The 16,395-nt window shown below is 37.1% G+C and overlaps 1 protein-coding gene across 2 annotated transcripts in view; it reads right to left on the reverse strand.

The window, feature by feature from the left end:
• The window catches only part of megf10 (multiple EGF-like-domains 10), a 63,593-nt gene that overhangs the window by 37,533 nt on the left and 9,665 nt on the right, over nt 1–16,395 (reverse strand). For both annotated transcript variants that reach the window (XM_053516085.1, XM_053516084.1), the window contains exons 2-5: nt 12,686–12,816; nt 10,107–10,208; nt 9,628–9,728; nt 6,792–6,884 (exon numbers count right to left, since the gene is read on the reverse strand). In XM_053516085.1, coding sequence (XP_053372060.1) covers nt 6,792–6,884; nt 9,628–9,728; nt 10,107–10,208; nt 12,686–12,804 — 415 coding nt within the window. In that variant the 5' untranslated portion in view covers nt 12,805–12,816. The remainder of the gene's footprint in view (nt 1–6,791; nt 6,885–9,627; nt 9,729–10,106; nt 10,209–12,685; nt 12,817–16,395) is intronic.

Genomic DNA, 16,395 nt, shown 5'->3' on the forward strand with positions numbered 1-16,395 from the left:
GTTTCGGTGGGGTATTTTGCTTTTAAGTGATATGTCAAAGACGAATTACTTCTGTGGTATTTAAATTCGTCTTTGAAAAATGTACAGATTACTTTTGTTTTATCCACAGAACCATCCGGCAGAGTTTTATACTGAAACTTTCCATCTAAAAGTCCTTCCTTGGTCTAATCCATACTTCTTTGCACGTTGAACACACGTCGGCCACAACAGGAAATAAAAAAAAAACTGCAACCGAGTTAATTGCGTTAAATTTTTTTAATGCATTAAATATTTCAAATTAATTGCATGCGTTAACGCGCTAATTTTGACAGCACTAATATATATATATATATATATATATATATATATATAGCTTAAAAAAATCACTAGTAGAGGGAGTTTTTAAGTGGTTGTTCCTTTGCATAGAATACAAGGTGGTGTTAATTTATTTCTGATTTGCTGTATAAGCAATACAGCTTAAACTGTTCTATCATATACCTTACATGTATTATGAATCCAATAATTAACAAAAGTCATCAATTATCCTAATTTGGTGTAAAATACACAGCCCTGGCAACCCTGCACTGAAAAACTGACAAAACATTGAAAAACATTTTTTGGCCAACAAATTTCAAGAGATCAAATTCCATCAGTAGTCTCACAATTAGACTACATACAATATTGATGAAATGGAATAACAACAGCCTTAACAGTTAATAATCAATAACTTTTAGCATTCGTTATCTGAGAAACTATACACATTGGACCATTGAATACTTTTACTGTTTTGTTTGTTTCCTCATGTGTTCAGAAAACTAACATGATCCAAAATTCAGCTTCAGTGGTTTAAAGTTGGAAACAGATGCATCTCAAATTTTTCAAACCTGTCAACAGGATTACAAACGACCTTGGTGATAAACCGCAAATCACACATGGTATTTTGAGATTTGTTTGGGTTGCGTAGCCACAGTTAAAATGCAGTACATAAGAGGTCAGCACTAGGCTCCAAAAGAGACGGTACTTCTAATTTGTCCTGCGGTTTGTTTATGGGGCGCCTAGACATCTGTTTCTCATAATGCATCTCACAGGTGCCCCCGGTGTTTATTAAGATGAGAGTAAGAATTAGACAGCAAATAGGCAAAGACCAAGCAGCTGACTGTTGATTTATTAAGACAGAGAGCGGAGTGTACTTTCCCTTCAGGAAATGCACTTTTTAGATTGATTAACCAAATTAACCGATGTCTGTAAATCTTAATTTTTAATGCAGTTCCTCAAAAACATTTAATTTTGCCTGTTTAGGACGGGACATTGTCCCAGCTAGAATCTAGCTTCACTCGACAAATTTACAATATGAGCATGAAGCAGACTGACGCTTATGGAAAAGAGTCAGTTACTGCAGAAAAAAAAAACAGTGGATGTAATTGATGCGGCCAGTTGTCGAGGGAGCAGTTGGGCTTTGTCTGTGTTGAAATCTCACACCCCTCTGTGTGCACACACACTCACACACACACAGACGGGCCTTTCTGAACTTTATAAGACCTATAAGGCCCCCAACTTTAATAAAGATGCAAAAACAGCAGCCAAAAAAACAGACAGGCAGCAAATGGCTAACAAAGTATGGAGAGATAGGGATTTATACTTAGCCTCCGTTTGACCTCCATCAGTCATACTTGTACAGAGACTATTCAGTGTGATACTTGTCATGCAGCTTGTCATGTTATTAAGAAGATGAAAACACAACACATTATTTGTCTAAATGAGAAAACTAAACTCTGATGTTGATGAAAGTTTCACTATATCAATAGGTATAAAAAAGTCATTAATTAATCGTGTAACTATTGTAACTATAAAAAATAAAGCAATATGCCTTAAACAAGTATATTAAATCTTGTGTTACCTTACAGAAATTTAACTAAGACCTTCTGGCCAGTTAAAATGGAAAAAAACACACTGCTGCGGAACAATGACCTCAGCCAAATTTCAGTTCAGTTATTACATTTCTAACAATAAAAATAAACATATTTACAGCATTTGACAAATAATGTTTGAAAAGCCACTGTGGCAAAATGAATGTTAGACAGAAGGAACTTGGATTCCTAGTCTGATCTGGTTTAATGCATCATAAGTTGTAATGCATTTGTAAAGTCGAATGGTTTAAGAACATGATGTTTTGACCCAGCTTCACAATGGCAGTCGTGATTTTTTTCTTTTTTTTCCTTTCTTTTTTTTTTAAACTGACCATGCTGTCATTAGCTGTGTTTACATGAAACCTAATACTCCATGAACAATCAGAATAATAGCACAATCAGAAAAATGCATCGTGCAGCCACTTCAATCAGAACAGACTGACCCGATCCAGCCCGAACCGGCTCGATCGGAATAAGAGGTGCTGTAATCCTTTAGCCATCCATTTAGTAGGAAATATTGGCTTTGTAAACACTGGCTCTGACCAATCAGGGGGTGTATCAGTATGTGTACAGGTATAAAATTTGCCTTTAAAACATATTTACTATAAACAAAATGTACACCATCTAGCAGTTTCTCCAGCCCTTTCATGAACTTAATAGTTTTTTTTTTTTTTATTACAAGTCGTGAGATTAAAAAAGTGTTGCACGCTGTAACACTAACCGGAGCAACAGCTGGCCTGAACATTAATATAAAGCCACTTCTTCAACCTGAAACTGTAGAGCAGAAAATAATATAACCAGGATTTGCTAAACCTGAGAATGGTGTATTAATCTAAAGCAGCACTTGACTTAAAGGTGAAAAACCGTAGTAACCATATGGTGGTGTGCTTTGCATTGTTGTCATGAGCTGCCTCAGTTCAGATTATCACAACCACTGAGCCCTGAGGTGATTTCCTGCATTTCTTCCATGTTCTCTAATTCTCTACTTAGCCTTTTGTGCATGTAGAGAAGGCAATTTCTGCTTTGCTTCTTGAACCTAGAGACACATTGTTATGATTCTGTGACCAGTAAAGTGAGAGGAACTCACACTGTGATCATCTGAGCATCGTTGAGGAAATGAATAGCATATTAGCGTCTGCTTCATGAGACCTCCTTTAGAAAAGGGATCAAATGAGGCCATCTAGCTTTGAGCTATTGCTGCTCAGACAAATCTATAAGTACAATAGGGTTGTTGGACAATAGTGAGTCACTGCCATGTTGTAATGAAAAGACTACCCAATTACAGGACAGTGGCAATTCTCCCTACCAATTAGCTTCACAGTGCGCGTTCAATTAGTGTCGCTATCATCAAGCCACGCTATCAAGCAGAGAAAGAATGCAAACAACATACAGTAGCATCATGCTCCTCTAATTAGTCATACACTGTGATCTAGTAGGTAAACACCACTGGATTGCCGACCATAACAGAAAATCAGGCTTGACATGACTAGCGTTAGCACTTCATCAGTGGAGAGAAAAGTGGACTTACTGTACGTATGATGAACTGAGAGACAGAGATAGATCAACAGTAATCATGCTTAACTCTGTGGCTAACAGATCATTTTCTAGATTGGATCATGTTCTAGATTGGAAAAAACTAACATTAAAATACTCTAAATTTACTGCGTATACACAAGTGTTCAAATTACAGGGATTTTGTAAATCTCTATAATCAGACAGAAAAGAGTCATTATTTACTGTATCCGGCAATGTATGCTATGTTTAAATTAGCATAAATAAATAAAGGTCATTTAGGTCATCACATACTTTAATTTCACAGTTTCGAATTCAAACATCGTCTCACAAATATTAGCAGAGACAGTTAAATTAGGGTAGAGTTGAATGGTACTAGGACACTTACCCACATTTAGCCAAGCTCATGGTCTGGGTTACTCTGGCAAAACTTTAGAATCGCAAGCACTTCTAAGACAATTCTCTAATTAAAAAAATAATGTTAAATCATATTTAATCCTTAATATATTTTAAATATCTTTAGATGTATAATACATTCGAGTCATATTTTAATGTAAAATGTTTTACATCTATTAAGTAGCATAAAAATAAACTTCTCATGTTTAGAATAAAGCAAATAAAACCAAAGTATTCTGAGATCTCTTAATAAAGCTCAATAAGTTACAATGTGGCTTATTCCTACCAATGAAATTAACATGATCACTAACAAAATCGACAAACAGTTTTCACATACAGTATTAGCTCTCAAATCTTAAGAGAAGACAAGATATATATAAATAAATTCAGCAAGCATTGTCATAATTCAGACACATTTATGCATCATGCCTTATAGATTTCTGCCACATGCTCTCCTGGACATTCCAGGATTGTTCCACATACTGATATTAGCTCGTTGACACCCGCAAATCATATAAAATTTCCGGAAAAATTGAGGGTCAGTACAGTTTAGTGTCCTGTACATTTCTGAGTTAGAAAAATAAGCTAGTAATGCACTTCACCTCAAAGTATGGTAAAGTGTACTCCTGCCTATAATAGCAGTGAAAATTATGGCGGTTCTGCTTGCTGCACTGTTTAAACACCACAGCAAATTTTCTGTGAAGTTGAATTTAACAGTTTGAGTTTTATATCAAGGTGAGTTCAAGCGTCATTCATTTATTAGCATTTGATACATGAGGCCTTATACTATCATGTGACTGAGATTTTTTTGTGCATATTTTTTCATGTTGAAGTGTGTCTACATTTGTGGGCCCTCTGTATAGTATAGTACAATATGGAATAGTATAATATAGTACAGTATAATATAGTACAGTATAGTATAGTATAATATAGTACAATATGTTTTTTTTATTTTATATTTTTGCATATATACAAAGTGATTTAGTTTTATACAATACAATAGAATAAGGCTAACATGAGGATACATCTTATGCTTAAATTAATTTTAGGAACCACCAAATATTAAGGAGGACAACCGCAGGGACGTCTGCTCAGGATGTTTTGACAAAAGCCTCACAGTGAAGGTTACAAATGTATGGAGTGTGGAGGACAACCTGTCATTACAGCAGAGTAAATTCACTTAGAGGACTATAAAGGACAATGTTTTTTGAAGTTTGGGATGTCTGAATACTGCGTAAGTAGGATGATTTTCAGTTTTCCTGGTGGTGTATGGACAAAGCATCTAAAATTAATACTATTTACCACTGCTTTCATTTCTAACACTATCATAAGCTACATTATATTCCAGTGTATTAATCTAACATATCTGTTCATGTGTCCCAGTATCCTCTTACCTCTATCGTTCCTAACAATGAAACCTAGACCATTACTAACTAGAAAATCTTGTTTAATTCCTGAGGGATGTAGAGAGACTGCAGACAAAACAATGACCTTTTTATTGAGACCCTGAAACACAAGACAAGCTCAGACTGCAGCTACTGAGGAGGAGCTCATCTAATTCATCTGAGCCGCCATCAACCCACTACAGTCAACACACCTGGCCATGAGGGCACGGGGATCGTGCATGGTTTCATGGAGTCTATAAACTAATAAAGATCAGGAAATGAAAGCAGTGGAGATCAAATAGGTACTGGGTAATACCACTGGTTAGAAATGACTTTAAAGATCTGCCATGCACACTGCCTAGAGATTAGTTGTTCCTAGACTGAACAAAAGAGGGTAGTGTTGGAAATATCACGCTTGCTTAAGTAGCCTGACTTTAAAAGTATGGTTGGGTGGATATTCAGTAATGGTGCACATTTCATGCATCATATTCCGTTCAAGCCATTTTTTTTTAATAGTAGTTAGAAATAAATTGTTGTCCTTTTGTGGCTAGTATGGTTCGGTTATTTAAAGTTTACTACAAAGAGTTTTATGTAAAGAAAATGCTTTACAATTTACTATATAATATCCAGTCCACAAATTTGATTGATTTGAGTTCAAATACGAATGTTAATCAGATGAAGATTAAAAATAAAGATAGGAAGGCCATTTCACTGAAACCACCTTTAATAATAATGTATAATCAATATAAAATGCTAGCCAGCTATAAAATCCACTAATGGAACAAGAATGTAAAATAATTGGACTGTATTTGCCAGAATATCACTTAATCTAAATTAAGTTCTTGTTTGTAGAGTTGTTTACGAAAGCAATTTCACACTTATAGTAGACTAAGCTTAAAGATTAGTATTGGCATGACTGTGACTAGCTACATCTGAATAGCAGCCATTCAATCTCATGAAAGCTAAATATAATGAGAAAATAAATCTATGGGCAAACTTTGAGCTGAGTGTCCTACTCAGCTGCTCTGAGATCAGTCGATAATAAATCAGCACTGACAGCTGGGATTGGACTATACAGGTGTGCACAGAGAAAGCTATATTCTGGCACGAGATTATAGGGTGTCATTGTTTTCATATTAAATTTCAAAACTAGAGTTAAACTACATGTAGGAAAAACAGCACTCCTCATAGATGGTTAATTACCCAAACATGAAAGTAAAAACGGCTAGAAAAGATGTGAAAAAGATTTATTAGACTTTTATTATTATTATTTTGTAGATAATTTTTACTTAAGGGTGTGCAAACTTTCGCACTCAACTGTATGTTGAACACTTAAAAATACTAGCGACAAAAGTGTTATATATTTTTTATTACATTTTTCATAAAAATATAAAGCATTAAAAAGTCTTCATTAAAAAAATCTTTTTTTTTAAAAGTGTTTCGAGGCGGCAAACCCTCAGTCAAACCCTCTGGCGTAACTCTGGATGCCTTCCTTTGTGTGCTGATGTTTTGGAAAGGACAGACAGAGCAGACTAGCGTGTGTGTGTGTGTGTGAATATGCATGTGTGTGTGGGTGTGTTATGAGACAGACAGCTCCAGCTGGAGGACTTACCGCTGGAGCAATCGGCTCCTCCCCAGCCTGGTTCACACTGACAGGTGTTGGGGGCCACGCAGCGGCCGTGCACGCATTTCTCAGCACAGTGCGCTGGGGAAGAAGGGATCAGCGTGGGAGGAAGAAGGAGAAAGAGAAAACAAGGGAAACTCGGGTCAGATTTCATTCCTTCAAATGCCAGTAGCCAAAGTGAAGATGAGCCAATGGGAAAAACAAACATGAGGGGAAAAAGACACATGGTGACCTGCTAAAGAGAGTGACTGCCACTCAGACAAAGAGCACAATCGAAACAAAACCACAAGGTAAAGAGTTTCAGGCTTTGGAAAAACATTAAAGGCTTGAGTTGGTGTTCCCGGCACAGGGGAATCGTTTGATGTTTTGTTAAAGCTACTAGAGCTGTGACGGTAATACAGTGAATACAGTTGAGGATGGTTACTAAAGAGCAGCGCAGAGCATACTGTAGGTCTACACTGAGAACAGAATCCAGTCACCATTTGGCCTTACAACAACACAGTGTGGAAGAATTTCCATGATTTCAAATGAGCTCTGTGTTTATAACTGACACTTTTAAGCCGTGTTATGAATCCTGGACTACCAAAAGGATTCAATGGAACATAATTTTTACAGTAATGACACCCTAATGTCACAGTCCATGTTCAAGCCACACCAAATCAGTTAATCTGTTTACTTATTATATTAAAAGTAAAAAGTGCACACACATTATATGGCTACTAAAAAGTCTACTAAAAAGTATTTATTTTTAGTATTTACTAAAAAGTAGACTCTTTAGTGTCTACTAAAAAGTAGACACACCTTTTAACAGCTTTCGCAAAACTGCTCTTCCAAAGGACGAAGCACATGATTGTAATGAGAACTTAAATACCCAAACCTGTTCCAGCATGACAATGCTCCTGTGAACAAAGCAAAGTTTATAACAGACATGGTTTGCCAGGATTTGTGGCAAATGTCAAAACAAAACAGGTAGAGTGCCAAAACAAGTAGATCCTTGATTGACCACTAGGCTTCAAAAGTGAGGCAATCCCCATAGATCCCCATGTTAAATTGCAAACTTTACAACAAAAATAAACGTTTGCATCCTGGTACAAAAAAACAGTTTTGGTCTCCATAGTTACTGTACATTTGTCATTCATGGCAACTGTATGTGGAGTGCATTGTTATGTAACTCATCTGTAAAAAAAATATATTTTTGCCAAAATATATTTTATGCCAAAATGCATACATAATTAGGGGTGTGGTCAATTTGATTGACAGCTGCATTGTAGGCATCAAACCAGTAGCTGTCTGCTTTGCATCACTTAATCCACCCAGTCAACTGGAATAGTTGTAGTTTACCTTACCACAAGATATGTAGAAGTTGACACAGGATAATGTGTAGAGTATCGGTGACAGAGTTCAATGAAATAATAAATTAACATTAGCCACCTTAGCATGTTAGCTATGTTAAAGGCTAAAGCTAAGACAGCTAAATAACTGAAGTAGATAGGTATGTTTCAACCAACAGCCAGGCTCCGTTCATTCCACCATTCTACGCATTTATAAATTAACCAGGGTTCATATATTTTTTACATTCATTAACAAAAAGAACCGTTTCCCTCTAAACATATGACGATATTGTCAGGGCCATGACAAATCACCACATGATTACCACCAAGTTATAAATACGTCAGCTTCTTTTAGAACTGAAATAAATCCCTCTGAGGAACACAATGGCATTTTCACATCCACTGTAACATAAAAGCTGATTCATCACATGAGTTATTAGCCGACTGTCTCGCACACACATGCTCTTTAACCAAGTTATCCTCGCCTGCCCTCACCCTATTGTACACACCAAGTCATTTGAGGCAACAAGACTGTGTTACTCTGTCAGGCTGTTAATATAAATCAGTAAAATATCACGACAACAAAAATGACAATTTAGGTGGGAAATGCGTATTTAATCAATGCTTATTGAATTTAAATGCTTATTGCTTATTAATGGCTTTGAATAAAAGATTCTGGCATCTGGCAGCGGACATTTTTACCTCTGGAGTACAATTATCAGAAAAAAATTATAGTTTATATTATTTTATATAATTTAAACTTTAATTTAATTATAGTCTCCTAAAACCTTCCTTCTTTATTTTGTTAAAATTTTGGTCTAAATTCTTATAGACTAGTATAAGTTTATTATTATTATTATTATTATTATTATTATTTAGTGCTACTTTAAATAATGGAAATTTTAGCTTTAACGCAACCAAAAAAGAAAAAAGATTATTTAGTGAGCTCATTTAATAGGAAATTATACACAAAAGGCTAAATATATATATATATATATATATATATCTTCTATTATGCAATTTACATAAATGCTTTAAGCAAGTAGTTTCTATTTAGCAATTTCATGTTGTTAAGCAGATTATAAAAAATATTTCAGGAAAACAAAAGCTTTTTATTAAATTTAGTTAAGTTTGCTTCAGTGTCTTCCACACCTAAAAGGGATGAGTTGGACCAGACTCAAGTTGAGAAAAATAGAAAACACCACCTGGATTTAAAATTTCTCTCTCGTTTAAAACCTTTTGTTTAAAGTATTCATTGGGGCGGATGCTGATGCCATCAGGTTTTTTATGACTTCACTCAAGTCTGATCAGTGCCCCTGAAAACTGCTCAGTTCTGTTCCATCCCCATAACTGACAGTGCTGCATAGAATATGTTCTGAGAAACTCTTTACAGCCCATTTAAGCATTTTAAACTACATGTATGAGTTATCTGGAAGATGAATTCAGAGACTCATGAGACTTGTGTCTAGAATCAGAGGCTGAGCAGTACTTACGAACACACATCTCTTTGCTCTCGTAGAAACCTGGGCAGCACTGAGACTTGCGGCGGTACATGGTCTTGTTTCCTCTCCGATACGCAGTCTTGTAGCTCACCCTGAATGCAACAATATAGATTATTATTATAATAGTAAATATCATTTTTATTGAATTACTTGCTTTAATCTTCAAATACTTGATTTTTTTTTATTTATAAATACTAAAAACAGAATTTTATAATTAAGTTTGTCATGGTATGTTTAATGTAACACGTTGATATTGTTGTAAAAAAAATTGCTGTACAATTATTACAGTGAAAATGCATTCCTAGCATATTGGCCATTTTTTATTCTTTTCATAAATGAACCCAATTTTAAAACTGTGCTAATCTACAATTTAAAAAATCTTAACTGATTATAACACTGAATCACTATTAATACTGTATTACATAACAAGCTCAATGGCACACAAAATGCTTACCACGTTGCTTTCTTACCTGTGGCGCGTGCACTTGAACCATGTGAGGATATCAGTGCAGCTGGTGTAATACACCTGATCATACGGGTGTGCGTACGACTCCTGCACTGTGACTGAGTAACTGCAATGACACACACAGTACACAAAGCACAGATTGCTGTTAGCACTCACAACCTGTGACTGGGTTATGACGGTCATGTGTGGTCCTCTTCAGCACAAGTGGTGAGTATGTTAAAAGGCCATAATGATGGTATCAGTAACATCTCAGTTTTCACACACTGCTTACTGTACATGGGTGGGCTTCAATTAACATGAGTGTGGCTATTATCATGATTTGGATAAATAAATGCCCGTGCCATTTGATAGTGACAAAACTCTGGTGTCACCAAAAGACCAAAAACAGGAATCTAAAAACATTTCAAATGCAGACTTTATCAAAATAATTACTGTATATAAGTTACTGTATATGGTTTTGGCTCAGATGAGTTGCTTATTTTATTCTTAGTGGAGTAGTTTTATCCAAGTCCATCCATATTCTTGTGAAAAAAAAATTGTGTTTTTAATTATGGACATTTTGTTGTTGATGCAACTGTACTTCATCCCTTATCAATTTGTGACAGTGATTTCATATGCATAGGAACAAACCCCCACACCCTGGCAGGCTTTTATTCCTGTAGCGTCTATCCTGTTTAAACTTCATTAGAGGTACTGTAATACAGCATCTTGAATCTCAATATAAGCAAATGGGATGGTATAGTGCCTTAGTAGTTAACACTGTCACCTTGGACCACCGGGGTTGAGGGTACAAAGCTTGCCTCTGTATGGACTTTGCATGTTCGTTCTGTGTTTGGTGCGTTCATCCAGATTAATTGTGCTTGTGTCTGGCGATGGGGTGGGATGAGGGTGTCTACCCCACCTTGTACCATGAGCACACAAGATAAGCGGTATAGAGAATAGATGGATGGATTTTTTTAGACCACACAGAACACTGGACAAAAAAAATAAAGGATAAATGATTGAACAGATGGTTTTGAAGATTGCTTCATTATGATCCTAATGATGAAGTTTTTACTCCCTTTTTTCCAGAGACTTGGGGGGAGGGGGGCGTTTCTGAGCAAAGATGAAAAACATGACTTTGAAAGGTTTGTGAAAGGGAGCCTGAAAGAGAATGGATGGTCCTTTCATGCATATTTGGAGGCCCGTAACAGAGGCTATTGTGAAGTCAGACAATATAAGTACGATGCTTTGGTGAAGGTTAAGGAACACTGCATGGAAACACTGAAAACACATTTCAGAATTTCTGCCTCCAGAAATTGTGTATGTGTTTGTGTGCCCATTTTAAAACACCCTCAACAGGCACGGACAGTGGTAACTAAGTGCCAGTAAAGTGCCAGCCATTAAGAACTGAGCCAGGACCACACTAACACTCGCGATATGTCTCTGCAGGCGCTGGTCAACAGCCTCCCTTTTCACGGCTGCTCGGAACACTGCAGCTGTTACCACGCATTACTCAGTGAAAGTAAATCTATCTGGGAAAAGCAGTCTCCACCTTTGTTCTTTTTCAATCTGCTTTAATGGATTCTTGGGTCATTCCTTAATCTGGCTGCGGAAATCTTCTGCCTATTAAAACCTTGTGTGTTTGTGTAAAAGAGGAAGATTGTATGCTAGTGAGTGCTTTAGTGGAGAGATGAAAAACCTGAAAGCTACCCAGCAGAACTTTTTGGTTGTCACAGAATGGAATTACTTCGATAAAATGATGTTGACTTAACGACATTGAGAACAGGTTGAATCAATGATACTCAACATACTATTGCAAATCCAAATCCTTACAATCCTTGGAATATATCCTTGCTCATACTGCCAGCACTTTCAGAGTTAGCTTGTGATTGGTTCCCTGACCCTGACTCGAACAAAGCCATGGCAGTTACCCAATAGTCCAGCATTGATTCTACTTTTGTGGCTAGCTGTTTAAAACATTGTTATATGGTACTGTATGCCTATTTGCTTGGATTATTTAGCAAACGGCGGCATAGTGGCTTAGTGGTTAGCACTGTCACCTTGCATGTCTTAAGACTGTGGGAAACTTGAGAGCACTTTAAGGAAACCTACTAAGCACAGGGAGAACATGCAAACTCCATGCACACAAACCCAAAGTGGGAATCGAACCCAGAACCTGGAGGTGCAACGTGACAGTGGCTTGCGATGGATTGGCACTCTGTCTATGTTGTATCCCGCCTCGTGACCTAAGTCTCCTGGGATAGGCTCTAGCACCCACACAAACACACACACACACAACCCTGTATACAGGATAAAGCGTTATAGACGACGATCGAGTGAATGAATGAGTATTCAGCGCTCAGTGTGCAGCAAATTTATGTTTTCCTTTTTGAAACTTTTTTAAATTACTGCCAGATTTTGAAATTACTGCCAGATTCTTCTGAATGTTTTCGATCTATGGTTGGTCGATCTACACAGTGGGCTGACTGTACTAGACAAGTACAAATTTACCAAACCATTAAATCGGGAAACAGCCAAAAGAAGAAGAAAAACCCTACAAATTAATATTGATATTCTAACGTTGGGGTGGGATGTTGGTACCTCTCCCAATGGCTGCAGACATTAGGATCCTCCAGGTTCAATGATGATGTCACTTCCATAAGACAGCATGACAGGCCCAGAAGGATGGAGGCACAGCGCCACAGGAAGAAGAACATCATTGTGGGAAATACCTTCAGGCAATAAGAAACATTAAAACATATAAGAAAAATGAAAAGCACATGGTACGTACATCATGTTTATTCCCAGCTGCAATGTTGTTTCTTCACTTAAACATCAAAACACCAACCATCTATTGCAATTATACATTATATGGACAAAAGTATTTGGCCAAACCTGTTAATCATAGTTAACCCCTGTATTCAGGTGTTTCAGTCAGGCCCCTTTATCCCTAATGAAGGGCAATCTTATGCTTCAGCGTACCAAGACATCTTGGACAATGCCATGCTTCCAACTTTGTGGCAACAGTTTGGGGAGGTTTTTGATTCCAACATGCCTGTGCCTCAGTGCCTTGGTGTAAAAGAACTGACTGGCCCACACAGAGCACTGACCTCAACACCATTGAGCGCCTTTGGGATGAACTGGAAAGAAGACTGCGAGCCAGCACTTCTCGTCAAACACCAGGGCCTGACCTCATAAATGCTCTACAGAACGAATGGGCGCGGATTCCCACAGAAACGCTCCAAAATCTTGGAGACAGCCTTCCAAGAAGAGTGGAAACTGTTATATCTGCAAAAGGGGGACCAAATTCATACTGAAGTATATGTAATTGAATACAATGTCATTGCAGATTTGGGCAATACTTTTGTCCATAAAGTTGTAGCATATCTGCCACCAATTTGTCATAAAATCGGTTGCATGCTTTTACATCAATTCTGGCACAAATTTAATGTCAGCAAACACATTTAATAGACTAGAGGATAATCAGTTAGTCTCAATCTCGAAGGCTTCTATGCCATTATACTCAAATTTCTTTTGAGGATTTATACTTGCATTCTGAAGCAGGAAACTAGTGAACTATCCCAAAATACTGACCAACACCATATGCACCCATTTTAAAACCATGGCGTTCATCCCCATTTGCTTTTATAATAGCCTCTTCTCTTCTGAGAAGACATTCCATGAGATTTCAGGATGTGGCTCAGCCAATTCAGCCACAAGAGCATGAGTGAGGTCAGGCATTGTTGTCAAGTGACATGGCCAGAGGGACAGTCAGCTTTCCAGTGGCTTGGCTCATTCGAGTGCTTCCACATCAATATTAGCAAACCATGTCTTTATGGATCTTACTTCATGCACAGAGGTATTCTAATGTGAGGAGTGTCTGAACCCTTTAGATCCAATTTAATATAACAGCATATAAAGACTTTCTAAACAATTGTGTGCTTAGAATTTTATGCAAACAGGTTTTTTTATGCAAAAAGGCAAAGGTTTACCAAATCTACTATCTAGTTTTAATCAAATTTTCCTTCCGGCAGCAACAGAGTAAAAAGTCTTTTCAAAGGTTTTGTCATGCCGGAGGGCAGATGCACACGGATACGAAATATAAAAGCACATAACCACGTCTCTAAAATGTTATATTTATACAGATTTAATGCACAACATTTACTAAACCAATACATGCCTTTAGGTTTCTTCTATACAGCCGTAGAATATTCTATGATCTAATCTTCCTAAGCAATCATTCCAAAGATATGTTTTATTATTATTATATATTTTTTTGGTTATTTCTTAACTAAAGTACAGCATATACATCTAATATGTGCACGGGTCATACTTTTTCCCAGACTCAGTGTTCTGACTCTTTACAAGCTCCTTGTTTCTGCAAGAGCTGCGTCACTCTGTCCATTCGTCATTCAAGAAGCTAAATCCCGCTATGAAATATGGATTTGAATTCGGTACTAAAGGGCAAAGAACATTAACCATCTGCTTTGTATTATTCCAAACAGAACCAGATTGTCATGACTTTTTTATTTTTTTTATCTTCTGTGAGTTATCAGTCTATAAACAGGCAGACAACACTGGAAGAACGTGTGTATGAGGATTTAAGGTACATTAAGATTTGAATCAATTTTATGAAATTAACATAAAATGGATAACACATGAAATAGGTGATGTTTTGATTTTGTAGTAGTAATTCTCTCAAAACACTGGTTAAAATTGTATCCAGACAATGTGATTATTATTTGCTAATGCTTCCCCAGGGGTGGATAATGTCACAGTTTCCTTTACAACATTTTAAGCTCATTTGCATTCTTCGCCTGGTCCATGTGGTCTTGTTGTTAGTCTTTCGGCTTCTCCCGCTGCGGGGTCGCCACAGCGGACCGACTGATCCGCACAACAACTTGGCACTGGTTTTACACCAGATGCCCTTCAGATGCCTGACGCATCCCTCCCATTTTATCCAAACCTCAGATTTACATCTAATGATTTTGATGGTAATTATGAAACCCCATTATGCACCGAATAAAATCATTCCCTTTTTTTAAAGATCTATATTAGTTGAAGTCCTAACTGTCTTGCACATAAAATAATAAAATTATTTTCTCCAATTGCTTATTTTCTGTTCTCTTACATGACCCCCAGAGTCATGTTCCCGATTTGTCTTACAGGAGCAAAATGTTTTACAAGAGTCTCCAGACCAGTGATCACTATAAAACAGCTTTTTTTTACACCAAATATATTAATGTTGTAAACGTCATAACTTCGATTCCAGCTGTACTTCTAAAAACAACAATTCATGGGATGTTATCATAAAGAACTTCCTATTTATATGCCAAGTAATTTGGAAAACCTCATAAGCAAATTCCGGTCTAACATTGTACACTTGTAGAAATTGATTTATTATTGCACTAATAATGCTTACAGATATTTTACTATGTCTTATGTCTTATGAGTTGTTTAAATCTGTCCCTATTATGTCAAATACAGATCGGTTTGGCAAGTCATGACACATGCACATCCATACGTCTTTTAACCCACCATATGGGATAAAATACATCATAATTGACATTCCTTTTAAACAATGGATGCAAACTTAGCAAAAACATGCGTGTGGTTTTGCTTGGAAGGATGGCAAGCAGTTAGTTGGCTGTATTTATTGAGGTCCAGAAGAAAGTTAGACATCTCGCTTTAGCTGGTTTAGCAGCTATATGTAGCTCCGCGATGAAATCCCTGCTATGACGGAGCTGGCTAATGATGTCAGCATACTATGCATGAATTCTGATCTCTTTCCATTCTCATTCAAGACTACAGTACATCAAACTTGAGCTGATGTAAAAATTTGTTCGGGCTATGAACAACCAAAGTGAGGCATTTGCGTACTTGCGACAGATGTGATGCCAAGATAAAAGAAGCTGTTTGTGTTAGCCCGCTGATTCAACATGTGATAAAGCATAATCACTTTGATGGCCTTCTGCAGGGTGCAGAACAGGTTGCGTGGACCACCATCAGGAATGTCCTTTCTGGGCAACTACATGGCACCAAACTACGGCGAAAAAGCTGTATGTCTGCACAAGGCATACAAGTCGATATACTGCATCATGTGAGTAGTTATACATTATCTTCATTTCCACTTGGTTGACGTCCCAGCCAACTTTGGTGATGAACATGGTGAAAGGTTTCACCAAGACATCGCCAAAACATGGAAAAACGCTATGGAAGGTAGAGTCCGTCTATGCTGGGAGATGATTGTGGGAGATGCGACACACTAATACGCAAAGCATCGGACAGCCACTACAAACGAAAATCTGCGG

Source organism: Clarias gariepinus, chromosome 17 (assembly GCF_024256425.1).
Source record: "Clarias gariepinus isolate MV-2021 ecotype Netherlands chromosome 17, CGAR_prim_01v2, whole genome shotgun sequence".
Classification (NCBI taxonomy): Eukaryota; Metazoa; Chordata; class Actinopteri; order Siluriformes; family Clariidae; genus Clarias; species Clarias gariepinus.